General features: G+C 55.8%; 1 protein-coding gene across 1 annotated transcript in view; it reads left to right on the top strand.

The window, feature by feature from the left end:
- Window positions 1-20,766, top strand: part of LOC116817868 (2'-5'-oligoadenylate synthase 3-like) — a 209,185-nt gene extending 188,419 nt beyond the window's left edge. The window contains 9 exon segments of the mRNA XM_075060095.1: window positions 1,868-2,015; window positions 2,787-2,919; window positions 14,470-14,678; window positions 16,269-16,557; window positions 18,011-18,064; window positions 18,067-18,182; window positions 18,445-18,695; window positions 19,338-19,485; window positions 20,268-20,766. Coding sequence (XP_074916196.1) covers window positions 1,868-2,015; window positions 2,787-2,919; window positions 14,470-14,678; window positions 16,269-16,557; window positions 18,011-18,064; window positions 18,067-18,182; window positions 18,445-18,695; window positions 19,338-19,485; window positions 20,268-20,411 — 1,492 coding nt within the window. The 3' untranslated portion in view covers window positions 20,412-20,766.
- The last annotated feature ends 1,004 nt before the right edge of the window (window positions 20,767-21,770 follow it).

Below are 21,770 nucleotides of genomic sequence, written 5' to 3'. Positions count from 1 at the left end.
GCAAACATTTAAAGACTAACACTTTGCTAACGTTAAATACTCAACACTGGGACCAGAGATAGAAGCTTGACAAAACACAAGTTCCCTCTCCTCTAGCTGAGAGCCCAGAAAAAAGACCCAGGCCCCATTCCTCCATGCGCCTTTGAAAAATCCGGTTTCCTGATTGGTCCTCTGGTCAGGTGTTTGGTTCCCTTTGTTAACCCTTTACAGGTGAAAGAAACATTAACCCTTAGCTATCTGTTTATGACAGCAGCCCAGGCCCTAGTCAGGGCAGGGCAAGGGTGAGTCAGGGGCTGAGCAAGAACAGGATATACCCAGTGGGCCCAGGCCCTGGCTCCGAAGGCCTGGGAGAGGGGGAGACAGGCACCTGCAGGGTGGGTGGCAGGGGGGATGCAGGCCCTCCCACTCCACTGCGTCCCAGCCCAGGCCCTAGCATGGCAGACGACCCGCTGCTGTGTCAGTGGGGATCCTGGCTGCAACACACTGACGTTGGCTCTGGCAGTGCTGCTGCCAGACTAGAGTGAGCTGCCCCTGGGGGTATCTGGGTTGGGGCGGTGTCCTCAGGGGGGTCCAGCACCAGGGATTCCTCGGGATCGCTGGCGTGGGTCAGACTCGGCCACTTCTCGGGATTGCTGGCGTGGGTCAGACTCGGCCACTTCTCGGGATTGCTGGTGTGGGTCAGGCTCGGCCACTCCTCGGGATTGCTGGTGTGGGTCAGGCTCGGTCACTCCTCGGGATCGCTGGCGTGGGTCAGACTCTGCCACTCCTCCGGGTAGCTGGTGCAGGGCAGGTCCGGTCAGCCCTTGGGTTCACTGCAGGTCACCAGGGCTTCCCAACCGGGAGCTAAGCCAGAGGCATCTGGTCTCCCCAGCACCTACCCTCACAGTGAGCTCTGGGGTCAGGCCTTTATACTTCCTGCGTCACACCTGACCCTCTGGGGGGCGGGCTCAGAGCTCCCTGGCTCCGCCCACTGTGGTGTCTAGAGGGGCTCATCTCTCTCTGGGGCGGCAGGGACCCCCACCGCCTCACTTCAGGGTCCCAGATGTATAGGGTCAGGTGAGTCTGGCCCCTGCTGCAGCTCTCACCCCACATCTGCCCATCCCCTGCCCAGCAATTGAGCCCCCGACCTCCAAATCAATCCTGTCCCCCAACCGCCACATGTGTTCTGCCCTTGCCTGCCTCCCCTCTGCTCCTCCTGGAGCTCTTCACCAGCCTCTCCCAGGCCAGGCGGGGAGCTACAGTGGGATCCCCTGCCCCCTTCCAGGCTGTGGGGGGCTTTAGGGGCTTTTCACCCCCCTATACCCATGCCCAGAGAAACTGTCCTGTCCCCATTGCTCACAGGAGGAGGGGGAGGAGGAGATGGAGCCTCCCTGAGCTGCTTTGCTCCCCCCTCCCCTCCTGTGAGAGTCGTGTGGGATGCCCCCCCAGGAGGCGGGGCAGTGGGGAAGGCAGCCAATCAGAGCTGCTGGGTGGGGCTGAAGTGGCGGGAGGGTAGCTGTGGTAGGGAGTCTGGCTGCAGCGGGGGGGTGAAATCTCATCCCTGCAGAGTGGGCAGCGCGGCTGCTGGGGATGAGGAGGGCGAATGCCGCTGGGCTGGGGGAGCAGAGGGATGGGGCCCTGATAGCCCCCGTGGGAGGGGAGAGGGCGGCGCAGAGGGCTCGCACTCGGGATCGCAGGATGGCACGGGTGGGGAGAGCCTGGGGCGAGCTGCAGCCAAGCCCCTCCCTGCTGAGTGACCAATAGACAACAGCACCTAGAGGACAGAGCCTGTGGGCAGGGGGGCAGCCTGTGCCCAGCCGCACTGCTGCATCCCCTCCTCAGCCCAGCTGGTCAGCACCGCCATTCTTCGTGTCTCGCTCCATTTCAGGCCCATCATCCTGGACCCAGCAGATCCGACAGGGATCGTGGGGGAGGGGAGCCGCTGGGACCTGGTGGCACAGGAGGCTGAGTGCTGCTGTCGCCAGCAATGCTGCATGGACCTCTACGGCGTTCCTGTGCAGCCCTGGGATGTGCCGGTGAGCACGGCATCACCGCAATGTCTCTGATTGTGTCCAAGGAGCTCGCTCTGCACCCCTGTACAGCACAGGCCCAGCCTGGGGATGCCCCCACCCCTGCAGAGTGGGGAGATCCATTCACCCTGGCCCTGTGCTTCCCCTTCTCTGCCCAACTGGTGCCCTCCCGAGGCCCTGTCTGCTCAGTGGCACTGGCTTTGCCAGGCAGTCACTCCCTGACTGCATTCTCTGCAGACAGGCAGTCGCTGGGCTGGGGGAGCACCCATCAGAGTGACAGCGCCATCTCGCCAGGGGAGGTTGGGTGTGAGCCTTTCTGCTCTGCCCCAGACCCAGACCCAGGGCTCTGGGCACCCTGCGGGGAGGCTGCTGCAGATACAGCCTCTCTCTCCTGAGGTCAGCCAGGCCCTCTCCCTTCCCCGTCCCTGCTGCCTCCCACCCCAGGCAGCTCCTCTATCCCCAGAGACCTAACACAGGGGAGGGAGGAGCAGTGACCTTTTGGGACCCAGGCTGTTGCCAAATCTGGGCCCAGAACTGCCAAGTCTGGACACCTTGATCCCAGCAGGGTCTGGCCAGGAGGTACCAACAGCCTGAGATGGCTGCTCCCCTCTAAAATCAGCTCTTCTCCCTGGCTGGCTGGGATGCCATCTGCCCTCCGTTATCCCCAGACAGCATGATGCAGCACTAGGGGCCCCTGCTGGCCCTGAGACCTGGCGCCAATGGGGGGCAGCCGCTGGCTCTTCTCTGATCCCCAATATCTGTGTGCTCCTGTTCCAGCCTGAGCAAACCTTCAAAGGGAGCAGGGGCTTTGAGATCCACACCGGAGCGCAAGAACATCCGGTCTCAGAACCTCAGCCTGAGCCAGCCTGCACCGGTAACCAAGCCATGGCCATCCAGCAGCCGTCCCTCTGCACCATCCTCTGAGACACCTCTCCAGCCCTCCCTACGGGGACGGCCCCAGCTTGGGGGCACAAGGATTGTGGACAGGAAGGGGGGAATTCTGAGGGCTCCCTCCATTCCTACTTTTCATGCTACCTTGAGCCATGAGAGCTGGGCTGGTCTCCTCTCTGGAAGGATGTGGCCAGTTCCCGTAGTCCCCATGTGTCATGGTCCCCCTGCCCGTGAGTGGATGGGAACACTGGATCCTCCCTTTCCCACACTGTCCTGTGCTCCTGGGCAATCAGAGGAAAGAACTCCCTAGCTGTGGGCAGCTCTTGAGAGTCAGCTAGGCCAGTGCCCCAACTTGCTACCCTGCCCCCATGAGCATTACGTCCTCATCCTGCCCCCTCCAAGGACAGGTCTCCTGTGCAGCTCCATTCCCATGTGTGTCTGCATTCACCCTGATGCTCCCCGTGAGCCTTGTGCGACTCCCTCTGCTGAGTCCACCTGCCTGCCAGGCCCTTCCGACAACAACAGGATGGCACGTTCTCCCCTAGCAATGGACAGCAGCGCGGCCTCTCTCTGGCAGCGAGGTGAATTAGGAGATAGGTGAGGGAATCCTGGCATTAAATCCCAGACTCCCAGAGTTCCCTACAATGCCAGGGGGTGTCAATACACAGCAAAACTCCCCATAAGGCAGGGAGCCAGCTGGGGAGTGGAGGATGCTGAGATATCTACCCACAATGCACCATGCTTTAGCAATGTGGAGTGTGGCCCTGTGAGGTGCCCGCTGGAATAGCTTTTCCGGCTGCACTATCTCGACAATCTCACTCCGGTGCAATGTGTGTAGACAAGGCCCCAGAGCCCTTCGCTCCCTGCGTTGTCACTGAGGGTGGGCAATGCTACTGACTCAGAGTGGCACCATTTGGACTCGCTCCCTGCTGGCATGATACCAGGGCAGGAGGAAATGGGGCCCCAGGTGCTAGTGCTGCTTCACTGGGGCTGGGGGCTGGGGAAAGAGATAAACAGGCCCAAGAACCCAGGGACATTATGGGTGTGGGGGGGGGGGGGCGAGGACCGCAGGAAAATGAAACTCACTGCTTTGCAATTAACTTTGCGCCCAGACTGGGAGTCAAATGGGAGCATCTCAAGGCCAATTGCCTCCTTTCAGAGGACAGCCCTGCCCTTCTCCCTCCGTCTCCCTGTGCCGTCTCCCCTCCTACTCAGCCTTCATCCTCCGACTTCCACCTAAGGGCAGGGGGCAATTCCACTGACTGGCTCTGTGCAGCAGGTGGGGAGGTGGCCATGATCTCCAGGTGTGTCCCTTGGCATTCGGAGGCACTTCCTCCCCTCCGATCCCTAGTGGCATCAGTCTATGATGCATTTTCTCTCTGTCCAGGGGTACTTCCTCTCTCTGCTGCTTGCAGAGTTATTTACCATGTTCATTGCTTGGGGTGCGTGTGTGTGTGTGAGGGATGACTGGGTGGGGGGACCATGTCCCCAGTGGGGCAAATCCCTGTTTGAGTGATGTTGTAATGTTTGGGTCTACTAATGTACCCTGGGAGTGTGCTGACCGGTGAGAAGTGAGTGAAAATTCGTAACATGTCACAGCCTGTTCTCATCAGTGTTGGTGTTCTGGGAGCAAAGGGAGCCAGACTGAATTAGTCTAAACCAAACGGCCTCCTGACCTAACTCAGCTCAAGGCCAGTGTTAAGATCTTGCCTGGTAAACAAGAGAAGTGTGAGGCCAGAAATCAATCAGCCAAAATGGGTGCATCAGAAATCAGGCCTAAATAATGAGGGGCTGGGCTATTTCACCCACCACTCCCTTTTGGAGGAGGAGGGGGCTGAAAAGAAAAAAGACTTTCTCTTTCCTACCCCTCGCCTTTTTCTGGTTAACAAGAGTCTGGCTTAGCCACCCACGACTGCACATTTTGCATCACTGCTGGGAGCCTTTGTCCAAAGAGGCAGCTAAAGGCAATGCCCGAAATCGTCCGATGCTGGTACAAGTTTGCCAGGAGTGGCTGATCGGACCGTGTGCTCGACGGGTTTCTCCAGCAGTGAGGATGCAAATGAGAGTCAGGACCAGAGACAGAGGCTGCAGTTTGTCTCTGTGCTGTTCTGTTCTCGCCCCTTGTGTGTGTTTGTCTTAAAGGAAGCAGACTGGCACTTCAACTGCAACATCTCCATCTCCAGCCCAGCTCAACTCACTTTCTCTCCACTTCCTCCCTCCCCAAACTGACAGTTGTTACCATCTTAGATATCATCCTAGAGACATCAGACAGGGTTCTTCTAGCTACAGACTTTCTACAGCTCATTTACATTTCAGATGCTTTAACGTTTTTCCTTCTTTTTTGGTATTCTTAATAAAAGCTGTTAACAAAACAAGTACAGGTTTGTTTGCCATGGGCCTGAGCAGGCCGAGAGCTCTGTATCCCAAAGCCCCAAACCACAGTGACCGTTTGACAAGCTCGTGTTAACATCTTTGAGGCTCTGGGCCCATTTATTCCATCAAAATGAATGTAACTGGGATGCCAATTTAACATGGATCCTGCTGGGTTTCCACAGCAGAGCAGGAAAGATGAGAGGTACTTGAGGGAAGAATGTATCTGTTTCCCTGGGAGACGTTATTAGGAAGAAGCGGGGGTGGGGGAGGAGGAAGAGTGGCTGCATGGAGAATTTATTCCCCCTGCCAGTCTGGAGGCTTGGGAGAAGTCGGTCCTGCAGACAGCAGCACAGAGACTATGGCACTCAGTGCAGCCAGCCTGTTCAGTCTGTGCTGGAGAGACGCAGGCAGCCTGTGGGGGCCAAGCCAGGAGCTCAGTGGACAAGTTGGGTGACCAGCTGGAGGCCCTGGAGAGCCTACCTGTGCTGAGATCACTCTGACGGGCACTGAATGGGGCAGGGACAGTGTTTGTGAGGAGAGCTGGCCGCCTCTGGTAGCCAGAGGGGACGCAGCATATGGGCAATGTCTGCAGGTGAAAGCAGTGCACGGAGTCTCTTGGCCCCCCCGCCTAGGAGCCGGACCTGCTGGCCGCTTCCAGGGCGCAGTGTGGTGCCAGGACAGGCAGGGAGCCTGCATTAGCCCCACTGGGCCGCTGACTGGGAACCACCTGAGGTAAGCCCGTGCCCCAACCTCTTGCCTCAGCCCTGACCCCCCCCATAAACCCAGAGCCCCCTCCTGCACTCCAAACCCCTCATCCCTGGCACCCCTAGTTAGAGCCCTCACCCCAACCCCCTGCTCCAGCTCAATGAATGAGGGTGGGGGAGAGCGAGCCCCAGAGGGAGAGGGAATGTGAGCAGGGGGTGGGACATTGGGGAAGGGGTGGAGCTAGTGTGTTCCGTCTTGTGTGATGAGAAAGTTGGCAACTCTTAGCCAGGGGCAGCCAGGGCTTGACCACCAGGGACCCACTGCACCCAGAAAAGAGATAAGGGCTTCGCTGTAAGAGATCCCAGTCCCTCTCCCGGAGCTCTCACTCCACCAGCCAGCTCAGGCTGTGGGGAGGCACCAGGGACAAGGCGGCCTGGCTACTCTCTTTGTGGCATTTGGCGCTTAGAGCGGTGTGGTGGGTTGGTTACAAGTGGGGTCCCGTTTCCTTCTTTTAATTCACCCCCATCTTTTCTGGGAATAAATGTTGTTTCTCTTCATTATCTGCTGGTCCTGGATTCCCCTAACAATAAAAGCAGCAGAGAATCCTGTGGCACCTTATAGACTAACAGACGTTTTGGAGCGTGAGCTTTCGTGGGTGAATACCCACTTCGTCAGACGCAGGTATGGAAATTTCCAAGGGCAGGTAATATTATGAGCTTAGCAAGCAAGCTAGAGATAACGAGGTGTAGTGTTCAGGTCAGGAGGGGAGGCCCCCTGGTCTACGAGTGAAGGTGTGAAAACCAAGGAGGACGAGAACTGGTTCTGTTAATTGGCAAGCATTTCACAGTCTTTGTTTAGTCCAGAGCTGATGGGTGTCACAAAATTTGCAAATGAACTGAAGTCTCACAGTTTCCTTTGAAGTTCTCGGTCCTTGAAGTTTGGTTTTGCTGAGGCAGATGGGCCACCTGTAAGGTCTGCTATATGTGTGGCCAGGGAGGATTGAAGGTCGCACTCGCGTACAGGTTTTGAGTATATGGTTCCCTACATTCCTGATACTCTGATTTGTGATCCATTATCCTATTCGTAGTGACTGTCCAGTTTGGCCGTAGTACATAGCAGAGGGAATGCGGCAATATAGAATGGCGTATATTACTTGGGGCGGACTGCAGGTGAATGAACGAGTGAGGATGGCTGATTCTGGTTTAGGTCTTTTCTATGTCGGTGCAGGCTGGTGCAGGCATTGTGGGGGCACAGAGTGGCATCGAGCTTTGTTGCATGGATTGTCTGATCTAGAGTGTACCTCATGTACGGTGTGCAGTGCTGGCTGAGACATACATTTCATGTATTGCGCAGGTTGTCTGTGGGCAAGGATTGGCCTGCCACCCAAGACCCGTGAAAGTGTGGGATCATTGTCCAGGATGGGTTGTAGATCCCTGATGATGCGTTGGAGGGGTTTTAGCTGGGGGCTGTATGTGATGGCCAGTGGAGTCCAAAAATAAAGTGTGACATGCCAGAGGTTGTAGGGACTGATGAGCCAGTGGCTGAGCCAGCCACTAGGTGGAGACACTGAGTGTAATGGCCCATTGGTCCCACGGAGGCTCAGCATGCCCTGTAGAAGGAGGAATAAGAGGCTGTACCACCCTTGGGGGATCAAGGGTGCTGTAGGAGGAGGTGACATTAAAAACCCCATAATAGCTGGGGCAGGAAGTGCTGCCCACAGTTAAGGTTGCCCGACACTTCCATTCTAAGCTACTGTTTTCCGTTGTGTATAACATTGCCAGGCTTTAGCTGTTTGTGTTGAAGTTTCCCATGCTGGATGTCAGAGGCTGAATTTTTTTGGGAATGTTTCAGGAAAAAGTGGTTCAGCTGTTTCTGAGGATGAGATTGTGAAAAATGTGGTGTTGTGCCCATGTTAAGAGAACTCTTGTAACCCTTTCTTTGAGAAGCTCTAGCATACTGAGGCTTTGGAGCAGGGGCTGGGAATGTAGCAGGTGGCTCACCCTGGGGGGTGGGAGATGCCTTTTGCCACCCCATGGAAATTGCCCCAACTTTGGCCAAGAGAGAAGCCTCTGAAAAAAATCTCCCTTTCACACACACAGTGCAGATGTGCTGGAACTTTGCAGCTCAGCTCTCGGAAGTGTCCATCTGCAGTGAGCATGCTCTAGACCCTCACAGCTGCTACCTGTGACCAGATCTCACCTGCAGCAGCACTACAGAGCAGCCGAACATGCTCCATGCCAGGGCTGAACAGCACTTTCCTTGCAATTGCTGTTCCTGGCTGCTGGGCACTGCTGTGGAGCTAGAATTGAGAGGAGGGGATATGACAGGTTGTCAGCCTGGGGTGCAGTCTGGGAGCTGCGCTCTAGTTGGGCTGGCCCTGCTCACACTGCTTCCTTGGTTGGATACACAACCAGCCTCACCATCATCCACACAACAGCAGGTAGCGTCACACCCCCAAACTCGGTTACCTGAGTGTAACCTGCAGACACCAGCCGATTTCCCAGGTCCCCGGGCACATACCCCTGCTCTGGAGTATAAATGCACAATTGTACCATCTTGCACTGCACAGGGATTTGTGCAATGTGAGCTCATAGAGTTCACCCTCCTCTTGATGTGGGAAGGAGATGCACAATACGCTTGTATTAAACCAGACTGAGGTTTTCTCCAGGCTCTCCAAAGGCACCCTGGTCTTAGATAAAGCCAAAAACCCCACCAAGTTTATTAACCACAGAAGATAGATTTTAAGTGACTATAAGGGATAGCAAACAGATCAAAGCAGATTGCCTAGTAAATAAACAAAAACGTAAACTAAGCTTAACATGCTAGAAGGATAGGATTTGAATTAACAATCTCTCACCCTGACTGATGATACAAACTGGCTTGCAGATTCTCAAGGCACAAGCTGCTCTTGCTTTGCAGCTTGGGCTCCCCACCCCCGTTCCAAGTCCTTTTCTTTGGAGCTTTTCTTAGGTGTTCAGTTGTGGGGGAGTCACTCCCTTATATAGCATTAGCATATGGTGGTAACCCCTTGCTCCAAAACCAGTTCCCATCCCAGCTTGTGGAAAAATACAAGCAGCCAAAATGGAATCTGGAGACATGTGGTCTGGTCACATGACCTTGCAGAGTCAGAGTAAGCATTCTCAGGAAGGCTGGGAGCGGGGGAAGATAAGCTTTTCCTAAGGCCTATTGTTTTCCCTAATGGCCCATTACCTGGGGATTACAGTGGACGAGAAGCTGGATACGAGTCAGCAGTGTGCCCTTGTTGCCAAGAAGGCCAATGGCATATTGGGCTGCATTAGTAGAAGCGTTGCCAGCAGATCGAGGGAAGTGATGATTCCCCTCTATTTGGCACTGGTGAGGCCAAATCTGGAGCATTTGTGTCCAGTTTTGGGCCCTGTCACGGAGTCGCTGGGCGATGCTCTGGAACTGCTCCCCACAAAGCCAGTCAGGACTTTGGGGAGCCTCTTCTCCCTTGGAGTAGACTTGTTCAGGGCAAGAAGCTCACACGTCTTCACCTCCTGGGTCTCTCCTTGGAGCATTCAGCATCCTCTGCCCCTCCGTGTGCTTCCCACAGCGAGCCCACCCAGGCGGGGTCCTGGGGAAGCCACAGGGTCCTGCACCCCCACTGTACAGTCAGATGTGACTCTTAGCCAGCCAGTAAAACAGAGGTTTATTCGATGACAGGAACATTGTCTAAAACAGAGCTTGTAGATACAGCGAACCGGACCCCTCGGCCGAGTCCATTCTGGGGGGCAGTGAGCCAGACCCCGACATCTGCACTTCATTCCTCGTCCCCAGGCAGCTCCAGACTAACAACCCCCTCCAGCCCCTCCTCCTCTGCTCAGTTCCTTTCCTGGCCCAGGAGGTCACCTGATCTCTTTGTCTCCAACACCTTCAGTTGGCACCTTTGCAGAGGAGGGGCCCAGGCCATCAGTTGCTAGAAGACAGAGTGCCCGGCATTTAGGTGCACTGGCCCTTTGCTCTGCAGCAATCACACACCCTTATTCCACCACCTAGATACTTAAGAACTGCCTAGGGGACACTGAGGCACCAACACAGTATTCAGAGCAAACATTAAGAACATTCCCAGTTCGTCACAGGCCCCCACTACAGAAAGGATGTGGAAAAATTGGAGACAGTCCAGTGGAGAGAAACGAAAATGATCACGGGGCTGGGACACATGACTTATGAGGAGAGGCTGAGGGAACTGGGCTTGTTTAGTCTGCAGAAGAGAAGAATGAGGGGGGATTTGATAGCTGCTTTCAACTACCTGAAGGGGGGTTCCATAGAGAATGGAGCTGAGAACCCAAGAGCTGGGACATGCCAGCCCCTGTTGCATGTTCCTATGTATTTCCCGGCTCCGATTCCCCAGACACTTAGCTGTTCTGCACCACTCTGGGTGGGGGAGGTGCTGGGGGGGCGATCGAGGTGGAAGGAGATGGAGCTGGGAGGGTGCTGCCAGGTGGGTTGGGGGCAGGGAGGGGATGGTGCCTGGGGTGGGGATTGAGGCACCAGTGCAGGGCTCAGCACTGCCCTAAGTTCTGGGGCTCAGCAGGTCACTAGGGAGGTAGTACCTCCTCCCAAGGCTCCCGTGGTGCTGTGCCTGATCCCCCCCTGGGGCCCTGTGGGCAAGGGGCCGCTGGAGAGCAGTGAGAACCACATATGCACTTGGCAGCTGGGAGGAGATGGAGGCCTGGCTGGTGGAACTGGTCAGATCTGGTCCAAGTCAGTGTGAGACGGGAGCTAAGCGGTACAGAGCCCGTGGGCGCAGGGGCAGCGTGGTGCCTGGCCAGGCTGCAGCGCCCCTGCCTCTGCCCAGCTACAGGCTGCACCGGGACTCCGTGTCTCTCTCCATTTCAAGCCCATCGTTCGGGACCTGGTGGATCTGATGGGGATCATGGGGCAGGGGAGCAGCTGGGACCTAGATGCATGGGTGCGCTGCTGTGGCCAGCGATGCTGCAGGAAGCCTGCTGGATCCGTGCTCCATGTGGGATGGGCTCCGGTAGAACCGGGACCAACCCTACCTTCATGCACAAGGGGACAGATGGGCCAGGCCTTGGGGACCCCCCTCCCCTCGCCGCAAGTCCTCTCTCAATCATGCTCAGAGGCAGACTGCACTCGATGCAGACAGGATAACCTCAGGGGAGTCATCCTGCTCTGGGGGTCAGTCTTGTCTCCCTGCAACCCCTGTGCAGCCCCTTCTGTCCTCTGGGCAAGGCTTGGCCCTTCAGTCTCCCACTGCTATCCAGGTATGGGGGAGCCCCTGCTCCACCTTCTCCCAGCACAGTTTCCCAAGCCCTTTGCCCTGCATGTCCTGTATTCCCCCCATTCCCCAGCTGGGCTCCCTGGAGTGAGTCATCCTGGCAGGATGGGATCGAGGGCTGGCCCCAGCGCCCCAGCAGTGCCATCAGGACACTGCAGATACCTCCCAAGCTCAAGAGAGCTTCTCCCTACAGACAGTCCCACTTGTCAGGTGAAACAAACACGGTGCCTGTTACATGGGCCCATGTTTGTGGCAGCCCCAGGGTCTGGCTGATCCTAGAGCCCTGGGGCTAAGATGGGAAAATTGACTCCTCTGGGTAGGAGCGATCCCCAACTGCTGTGTTTCCCTGTTTCAGCCTCAGTAGACGCAGACCGGGATTGAGGGGTTCAGGGACACCCAGCAGCCTGGGGAGATCAACCAAGAATACCCTGTGACGAAGTGGGACTGTTCTTAATGTTTCCTCTGAATACTGTGTGGGTGCCTCAGTTTCCCCTATGCATTTCTTAAGTCTCCAGTGTGCATAAATGGCCGACTCTCTGTATCCTGGCAACAAATGGCCAGGGCCCTTCCCCTCTGCAAGGGAATAGCTAAAGGTGAACAAAGAGATCAGGTGACCTCCTGGCCCGGGAAAGAGACAAAGGCCAGAAAGGAGGGGCTGGAGGGGGTTTCAGTCTGGAACTGGCTGGAGATGGGAAGTGAGGGCAGACGGGTTGTCTGGCTCACTGGGCCCCAGAATGGACCCGGCTGAGGGGTCCCCTTTTCTGTACCTACAAGCTCTGTTTTAGACCCATGTTTCTGTCATCTAATAAACCTCTGTTTGATTGGGTGGATGAGAGTCATGTCTGACTGCGAAGTGGGGGTGCAGGACCCTCTGGTATCCTCAGGACGCCGCCTGGGTGGACTCGCTGTGGGAAGCGCATGAAGGGGCAGAGGATGCTGAATGCTCCAAGGAGAGACCCAGGAGGTGGAGCCGTGTGAGCTTCTTGCCCTGGAGACAGTCTGCTCCAAGGGAGAGGAGGCTCCCCAAAGTCCTGACTGGCTTTGTGGGGAGCAGTTCCAGAGCATTACCTGGGAACTCCGTGACAAAACCCATTAATGTGAAGCAGATGAACATAAGATCATAAGAACGGCCATACTGGGTCAGACAAAAGGTCCATCCAGCCCAATATGCTGTCTACCGACAGTGGCCAATGCCAGGTGCCCAGAGGGAATGAACAGAACAGGTAATCATCAAGTGATCCATCCCCTGTCATCCATTCCCAGCTTCTGGCAAACAGAGGCTAGGGACACCATCTCTGCCCATCCTGGCTAATAGCCATTGATAGACCTATCCTCCATAAATGTATCTAATTCTTTTTTGAACCCTTTTATAGTCTTGGCCTTCACAACATCCTCTGGCAAGGAGTTCCACAGGTTGACTGTGTGTTGTGTGAAGAAATACTTCCTTTTGTTTGTTTTAAATCTCCTGCCTATTAATTTAATTTGGTGACCCCTAGTTCTTGTGTTATGAGAAGGAGTAAATAACAATTCCTTATTTACTTCTCCACACCAGTCATGGTTTTATAGAGCTCAATCATACCCTCCCTTAGAGGTCTCTTTTCCAAGCTGAAAAGTCCCAGTCTTATTAATCTCTCCTCATACAGAAGCTGTTCCGTACCCCTAATCATTTTTGTTGCCCTTTTCTGAACTTTTTCCAATTCCAATATATCCTTTTTGAGATGAGGTGACCACATCCACTGCATGCAGATGTGGTCACCTCATCTCAAAAAGGATATATTGGAATCCTTTATGTGGGCGTACCATATATTGGAATCCAAGATGTGGGTGTACCATGGATTTATATAGCTGCAATATGATATTTTCTCTCTTATTATCTATCCCTTTCTTAATGATTCCCAACATGCTGTTTGCTTTTTAGACTGCTGCTGCACGGGGAGGGCAGGCAGGGTTTGGGCGAGCAGTGATGCACATACTACACAGGGTGACCATATTTCCCAAAGGCTGGGGCTGGTGTTGCAGCTCGACCGCCTCCCCCTCCGCACGTTCCTCCGCACCCCACTTTTTGACAAAGGTGGGTATTTGTCCCACTTGTTCTTGTTGACTGATCAAGTTGGCAAAAGCAAACGGAACAAATGTCGACTTTTGCCAAAAAAAGTCAGGAGGGACGGGACAGGGCTTAAAAAAGGGACTGTCCTGGCCAAAATGGGACGTGTGGTCACTCTACTCCTGATGCACCAGCAACAGACTGACTGGCTAAATTCCCATTCCAGGGCCAGTCAGTGACTCCTGCGCCAGCCCTGGGAGGGGAATGCAGGAGAGGGGAGGACAGAGTTTGGCCTGCGGACCCTGGATTACTGGTGATGATGCAGGATGTGGAAAAACAGGGCAGGACTGTCAGAATCCAGCTGGCCTGCAACCATCTGGCCACGCCCACGGCTCGGCCTGCAGGTGCACCCACTACCAGGCTGGACCCACGGATGCCCAGCGCCGGGATGGACCCACGGACCTCTGCTGCCCCCAGGACTGATGGCTGGGCACGGACAGATGGACTCAAACCCCTGGAGAGAGATGGGGTGTGTCCCCACCCAAACCCACCACTTCAGCACCGCCGAGCGCCGGATTCCACACCAGCTCCCCAGTACCTACAGCAACGCCCTGTGCCCCCAGTTTATCAACCCCCCCATCCCAGCCCACGCCCCACCTGTCACCCAGGGCCCCCCAAAGTTCAGCCCTGAGTTTTCTTGGTGTTTTTAAGTAATAAAAACCTTCCCTTTTTGGGGAGGCCTGTTTCTCAAAAAACAAAACAAAACAAAAAAACCATCTGGAACTTGCGAAGTGAAAACATGTGATGTGAAATCACTGAGCCACAGTAACGGTGGAGCTGCGCGTTCACCCTGCCAGGGCTCTGCATGCCTAGCAACGAACAGGCCTGCTGAGCTCTGCACCCGAGCAGTTCTGGGAAGGCAGGGAGAGAGTCCAGCTTACAGCCAGGAAGTGGGGTGCAGGGCAGTGGACTCCAAAGCATTCCTGGGCAGGGAGCAGCGTGGGAGAAACGAAACTGATCAGAGGGCTGAGGAAATGAAAGGAGGCGAGGCCTCTGTGCAGCAATCAACCCTGTGCAGCTGCTGTTTCCCTCCCCACCCAGGACCAGTTGCAGTCCAGAAGGCGCAAGAGACAGTCCCATTCCGCCAGGGGCACACACAGGCTAGTCCCCCCCCTCCTAGGCAGCCTCTGTTGTTGTCTCCTCGCCACTCCCAGGCATGGGGCTCTACCAGACGCTAGCTGAGGACCTCGATACGTTCATCAGCAATGACCTGCAGCCCAACAGAGTTTTCAAGACCCAGATCAGCACAGCCATTCACACCATCTTCCTATTTCTGACCCAAAACTGCTTCAGAAACTCTGGCTCGGCAATGCGGGTGCTGAAGGTGGTTAAGGTGAGCGATGGAGATGGGGTGCACAGAGCGGCCTGACCCTGCCTCTCCAGGCACTAGGGGGAGTGGGACGGGGAGGGGGAACAGTCCAGAGGTGAATGTACTCAATGGGGCGTATACTACAGCTAGGGTGATGCTGTTGTGAATCAGGGCGCAGGGCTGGGGACCCCTCTGCCTGTATCTGAGGAAGGGCGAGTGAGACGGGAAGTGAGGCTGGTTCTCAGGGGCAGGATTCCAGTGTGGGAAAATGGGGGACAGACGGTCTCTGTCAGTATTTGTGCAAGGCTGTGTCTGGGGAGAGCCAGAGGGCAGGCAAAATACCTGCAGAATGGCCCTTCCCTGAGGGAGACCCCTGAGCGATGGCCCCCTGGGACACGGGGTTCAGGGTCTGCGGTGCATCAGGCCAGGGTCAAGGGTGGAGAATGGCCGTGGCGAAAACTGGAAAACCTGGATTTGCACTAAAATCACTGGTTAGTCACTCTGGCTATGGGGTAAGGCAGTGACCTCACAGAGGCCTGGGAGAGAGCAGCGGAGTCACTTTTAGGGTGATGGTTAGCCTTGGATGGGCCCTTGCCCCCACTCCAGCCCCCCCAGGCTGTTTGTTTGGATCCCACATGCCCCGGCCGGGCCCCTGGCCATCACTCTGGCCAGCCCTCAGCCGGGGTGGGAGGCCCCAGGGCCTGGCAATACATCACATCCAGAGAATCTGTCAAATTCTTTTTGAAAACTTGCCGAGCTGCATGCACTGAAGAAGTTGGAAACACGCAACTCAGGCCACATGCGACCCGCTAGTGCAAGGAAAGTTAACAACATTAGTGACCTGGTATAAAGCGGGAGGTGGGGGTGTGTTTACCTCACCCCTGAGCCCCGCTCCCAGCAGGCGCACTGTTGCCCCTGCCACCCCCCTGTGGTGCTTGCACATGGTCTCCTCCAGGCTTTTAACAAGTGAGGTTGGAGGAATCTTCGGCCAAGCACCAGTGAGGGTTGGCCCCTTCCAGAGATATGTAGGGGTTCAAACAAAAATAACTCATTTTTGCCAGCCCCCTTCCAGGCTCAAATGATTCTTACCCCACTGGGGACCCCTCCACCCCTCGCCAGGGCCCTTAAATAACGACTGGTACCTACTCTGGGCCTCCAGCCCTACCAATGCTAGATCACCAGGCCCCGTCCTTTATCAGATTTCCCCTCCCAGACTACTCTGCCTCCCACTGGGGGGTAGTTACTCACGTGAGTTGCCTGCTGAAGTCAAATGAAGAATTGACCAAGGGCCTGAATCGGCAGGAGGGACACACCTGAGATCTACGGTGTAAAACCCCTGTGACTGAGACCAGAATCAGCCCTAACTCTTGGGGAAGCCTCTTTTCCCTGCTCCTCTGGTGCTCAGTCCCAAGGCCAGGACTCAGTTTGCCACAGTCACCGGCCAAAACCACATCAGCTTGGCCCGGATCCCATCCTGTACTCGTCAGTGAGCTGAGGGATGTCCCACAGGGGGTGTCTCCAGGGTGGCACAGGAAGCAGCTCCTCCGTGCAGGTGGGCCACAGCTGAGCTCTCTGCGGAAGGACTCAGTGGGACCTCTCTCTCTGTGTCTCCAGGCCGGCTCGTCAGGGAAGGGCACGGCCCTGAAAGACGTCTCCGATGTGGACCTCGTCGTGTTTGTCAGCTCGATTACAGATTTCCGGGCCCTGAAAGCAGAACGGAAAAAAATCATTGCTGAAATCCAGACAAGGCTGGAGGAGTGCAGAGCATCCCTGGGAAAAGATCTAGTGCTGAGCATTAAGAAAACAAAGTGGGAGAACCCCCGTGTGCTCACCTTTACCCTAACATCTAGTACCACGGGTGAACATATTGATTTTGATGTGCTGCCGGCTTTCGACGCTCTAGGTAAGATGCACTGTTTTGGATTCCCAGGGCAGGGGCTGTGTTTCTCAATGACCATCTAGTCTGTCTGGATTCCCACGGTGCATTGCCAGAGCTGTTGCTACTTTCGAGATAGCGATGGCTCCATGTTTTCTGTGGTGTGCTGGGTTGTAAGCACTCGACACCAGGAGATTTTAAGGGGAATCCCATGGCCAAATTCCCCCACTGTGATTTGCAAATGTATCCCAGGTGTCTAGCTTTGCAGGTGTAAATTCACGTGGATGTTTAAGCACGTGGATGTGCCTCACCCACTGGTCAGTGTGGGTTATGGCTTCCCCTCTGTATCCACTCGACAGAGCCGAGGAGTCTGTTACTGTACATTTTAGCTCTAGCTCACACTGTACCATGCTTGTAGTTCTGAAGGACCCCAGTTCAATCCAAGGTCAAGAAGGTGGCCATCACACATGTACACCAGATGCACACCAGATCTCCTCCTTGTGCACTAGCCCTCATCAGAAAAAAGCACCATCCAGGGACTGTGTTTCCTGTACCTTCCCTAAACTGCTTCTCTTCCTCTCGCTTGTCCTGCCCACCTGTGATTGAGAATAGAGGCACCAGCCAATAGCGGCGGGGGGCGGGGGGGTTATTAGTCGCTGTTTAAATTTGCTCCATTCAGGAGCAAGCAGGCAGCATTTGGAGGACACCACATAGCTCTCAGGGAAGAGCCTTGTCTGAATGACTCCCAGGACTTTCAGAGAGTGGAGCCTCGTACAACAGGCTACTCAAAGCTTCAAGCTCTTGCTCAGCTCAGTGGGAAGGAGGGGCCAAGTGTGAGGGGCTATGCATGGCCGGGGGAGGACCCAGATTTCAATCTGGACCCAGCTAAGGACTAGCACTCCCAGCCCCACTCCCCTCGGTCCCACTGCCAAATCCTGCTCCTTTCTGGTGACTGTGCCCTCCGGTCCACCTGCCCATCTCGCCCCCCGGCCCACGAGAGCTGTTCATCGCCTCAGAGCTGCTCTGATCTGCCTCCAGAAACAATCATCACAAGCTGCATGAATTCTCTGGGTCTGCCGCAGCCGTGCCAGCCAAGGGCGACGTGCTGGGCCACGCCCCAGCCAGGCCAAGGGCACACCTGGCAGGAGCCCGCCGTGAGGACCGGCCCCTGCCCGGGATCGACTCTGGCCCCTTCACTTTCCCCTTCCTTTCAAAAAACAATCTGAGGTGGGAGTGAGCAGGGTGAATTGTATCCTTCTGCCATGCAAAGTAGTTCCTATGGGAAGGGGACGAGAAAATCGCAGGGAAAGGTCAGGAGCCAATGGGCGGTGGGTCTGTGATTGCCACCCCAGGCCCCGCTCGGAGTAGTGGGCACAGAGAGTGGGGTGGGGAGTGGCCATGCCACCCGCAGCACTCGGGACAGGATACGTAGAGGGTTTAGCTACCCCTGGCCTACACACCTATGTTGGTTCTCTGCTAGGCCAGCTGTACAGAGGCTATAAACCCGACCCCCAGGTGTACCTCAGGCTGATACAGATCGCGAAGTGAGCGAGTTCTCCCCCTGCTTCACCGAGCTGCAGAGGAATTTCATCATGGCTCTCCCCACCAAACTCAAGAGTCTGATCCGCCTGGTGAAACGCTGGTACAAACAGGTACAGCAGCTGCACAAGCTCCCCATGGCCCCCTGCAGCTCTTGGGGGACAGAGCCCTGCTGGGAATATCCAGCTGCAGGCCTGGCAGGCACCAAGGTACCCTGGAGAGGGCCCTGCTGCCAGGAGCTCCCCCTGCACCAGCCCCAGCTGCCCTGTCTCCCAGCCTTTCCCAGTTTTTCTGAGTGGATTTCGGAGCAAGGATTAGGGGTGAATGAGGGTTTGTTGCCTGTCGGTCTCACCTCTGTTCCTTTTGTCCATCCAGTACGTCCTTCCCCACAAAAAGAAGCTGAGGAATGGGGAGTCCCTGCCCCCCCAGTATGCACTAGAGCTCCTATCTGTCTATGCCTGGGAGCAGGGCAGCAGGGATCCAGCCTTCAACATGGCCGAGGGCTTCCGGACAGTGCTGGAGCTGATCCGGCAGCATGCCAAGCTCTGTGTCTACTGGACCATCAACTACGGCTTTGAGAATGAAACCCTGAGATGTTACCTGGAGTCTCAGCTCTGCAAACCCAGGTGTCTGCAAATACCACCCCACCCTTGTGTGTGCATCCTGGCTCCCTGTCCCCGTGGCAATGGGGCCCTGCCTGTGATCCTCCCATGCACAGCTCCCTGTGTGTGTGAAACTTGCTGCTGGCGACCCAGACACAGTACCCTGGGGCAAGGAGAACGAGAGAAGCCCCGGCATGTAGTGGGGCCGGGCTTTGAGGCTCTGAGTGGCCAAGACACCCCAGTGCTGGTGAATACTGGCAGTGGCAATAATTATTAACACACAGTGTGTGGGAGAGGCTGGGGAAGTGGAGCTGGTGGAGGAGGGAACAGGAGGAACTCAATCTTCATTCTGCCAAGGCGGGTGGGGTCCAAGACACACCCGGGGTCTGAGAGAACAGAGAGAGTCAGGCCTTAGAGCTCAGGGCTAGGCAAGGGCTGGCAGCGAGCAGAGAGCAGCTAAAGCGGGCAAAGAACTTCTGGGACGTCTGGCCAGCCGCTAACTAGCTGCACCGTGTCCTAGGAAGGACCAGATGGGAGCTTAGCAGGACGGAGTCGGAGGGGTCAGCAGCAGGGTTATACCCAGCTGGACTGCAGGCTCTGCAGCACTCCCTGCCTCTGCCCGGCTGGAGTTTGCACCGTGACTCTTTGTGTCTCCCTGAATTTCAGGCCCATCATCCTGGACCCGGCGGATCCAACGGGCATCGTGGGGCAGGGGAGCCGCTGGGACCTGGTTGCACAGGAGGCTAAGCACTGCTGTGACCAGCAATGCTGCCGGAAGCGCAATGGCTTCGTGGTTCAGCCCTGGAATGTGCCGGTAAGGGCAGGATTCCCTGCAATGGCTCATATTGTGTCTAAAGGTAAAACAGCCCAGCCCATTGGGCGTCCCCTCCCGTGCACTGGAGGGGCTAGGACAGCCCAGGGCCCTGTTCCATCTCCCCACCGCAGCACAGCTGGCCCCAGCCAGGAGGAATGGCCCCTCCCTGCAAGAGAGACAGCAACTGCATTTGATGCCTCTGTGGCCCTTGGTGGCCTCTCCTCACTGCGCCAGCAGTCGCTGAGCTGCCCGTCTGTCCGACTCTGGGGCTGTTGGTCTCTGTCATGGGGACTTTGCTCTGTCCTACTGAGTCACAAAGCAGTGTGCACAGAAACTGAACCGGGCTCCTTCCCTTAACTCCTCCCAGACAAGCCCCGTTGGCTGGGGGAGGCCAGGGGCCCCTCACTTCAGAAGCCCCCAGGTCTTCCCACCTTTTCAACTGCACTGTGCACCATGGTTGCCTGGGTTCACTTGTGCTCCCATCTCCCTCCTTTCCCAGCTCACACAGGAGTGAGTGCTTGACGTGACCTGGACTGGTAGGGCTGGGGGCTCGGGCTCGGGCTGAGCAGCCTTGGGGTGTGGTCAGGAGGCACCGGGGACACCTGAAATGTCAAGATTCATTCTTCCTTGAGAAAACAATTGTGCAAATCCTTAACTGTGTCCGTCTCACACGGGTCCATGGTAGCTGTGGCCACAGGGACCTGGCTGGTCCCGGAGCCCCCGGCTAAGGGCGATTTGTCTGGAAAGCAGTAACCCACCAGCTCTGTGTTTCCCTATTTCAGTTGCAGCAGCCACGGATTGCAGCTGAAGGTGATTTTGTCCTGCATTCTCGTACTACGGATGAAGAATACCCCATCACTGAGAACCGGATGTTTGCGACTGGCGGCCACACTGCAGAGCAGGAATCCTACTGCACTCTTCTCTGACAGCTGCCTCTCAGTGTCCCACCCCGTCAGGAGCCCTCCCTGGAGCAGGGTGGGCATTACTGGGGGGGGGGGGGGTGTCTCTCCCTGCTCTGCAACTTCCTCCTTTCAGAAAATGGCCCCTGGGGCCGGTTGAGGACCAGCCCTGGTGGGACGTGACCAATCGGCTCGTGCTGTGTGCTCCCCCAGCTCCCTTCCCCATGTAGAACTGATAAATGAAATTGTTTTTAATTGTTCACTTTATTAATGTAACTTCTGTTCACCATTCACTACACTTGCCTGCATTGTAACTTCTGTTCACGGTTTGCCATATTGTAATTCAAACCCCATTTTAAAACGCTCACTCCATTTTGTAAAAGCTTCCTCCAACCTTCATTTTTGCAAACCTTGCTGTAATCTTATTAGTTAGTTTAGATGTGTGAATGAGGCATGTATGGATGATAAAATCAACCTCCAGCCCCAGCCTGTCCTGATGAGGTGAAGGAAGGGGTGGGGCGGAATTGCTCTTACTGGCTCTGAGTGATGGGCACCGTGATCTCTGAGTGTTTCCCTTGCCAGCCTTAGGGGACTGGTTCCAGGGGGTGTCAAGCTGTGACGTGATTTCTCCTGCCTGGGGGTATTTGCCCTTCCTGTTGCTTGCTGAGATATGTGCCCTTTGGGGATATGTTTGAAGGGTGTCTGGTGGGGAACCACACACCCAATGGGGCAAATCCCCCTTGAGTGAAACACGGGGTTTGAACATTGGCCTGCTAAACCCAGGGTTGTGAGTTCAGTCCTTGAGGGGGCCATTTAGGACACAGGGGTAACAAAAAAAAAACACTTGTCTGGGGATTTTTCTTGCTTTGAGCAGGGGGTTGGACTAGATGACCTCCTGAGGTCCCTTCCAACCCTGATATTCTATGATTCTATGGGTCCCACTGGGTTTCTATTGGCTGGGCAGGAAGGGAGGTGGGAGGGGGTTAGTCTGTCACTGCCCCACAGGGGCGTGTTTCCGAGTGTGATGGGGAAGATGTTTGCAGGGAGAGTTTATCCTGGAATGTCCCCTTGGACGCAGCTGGGATTTAGTGTCAAACACGTCATTTATTCCCATGAACCCAGTCAATCCCCCCTGCAGGGATGGGGAGCTGGGGCCTTTTGCAGCTTGGGTATCATCAACAGATTGCGAGCTACAGTCAGTCCTCGTTAGCGTCACTTTGTTAGTGGTGACGTGGTGAATACAGCTGTGCAATAGTTATTCCTTTCTGTGCTTGCACCTTTAATCTCTCGGGACTGAACAGTCTCAGCCAGGCAGCTATTTGGCCGAGTCAGGGGAGACACACACCGTACTCCCTCATGGAGACTTTACTGAGGTCCTTTCTTGTA

This window comes from Chelonoidis abingdonii, chromosome 22 (assembly GCF_003597395.2).
Source record: "Chelonoidis abingdonii isolate Lonesome George chromosome 22, CheloAbing_2.0, whole genome shotgun sequence".
Classification (NCBI taxonomy): domain Eukaryota; kingdom Metazoa; phylum Chordata; order Testudines; family Testudinidae; genus Chelonoidis; species Chelonoidis abingdonii.
This window is presented reverse-complemented; position numbering and strand designations above follow the sequence as displayed.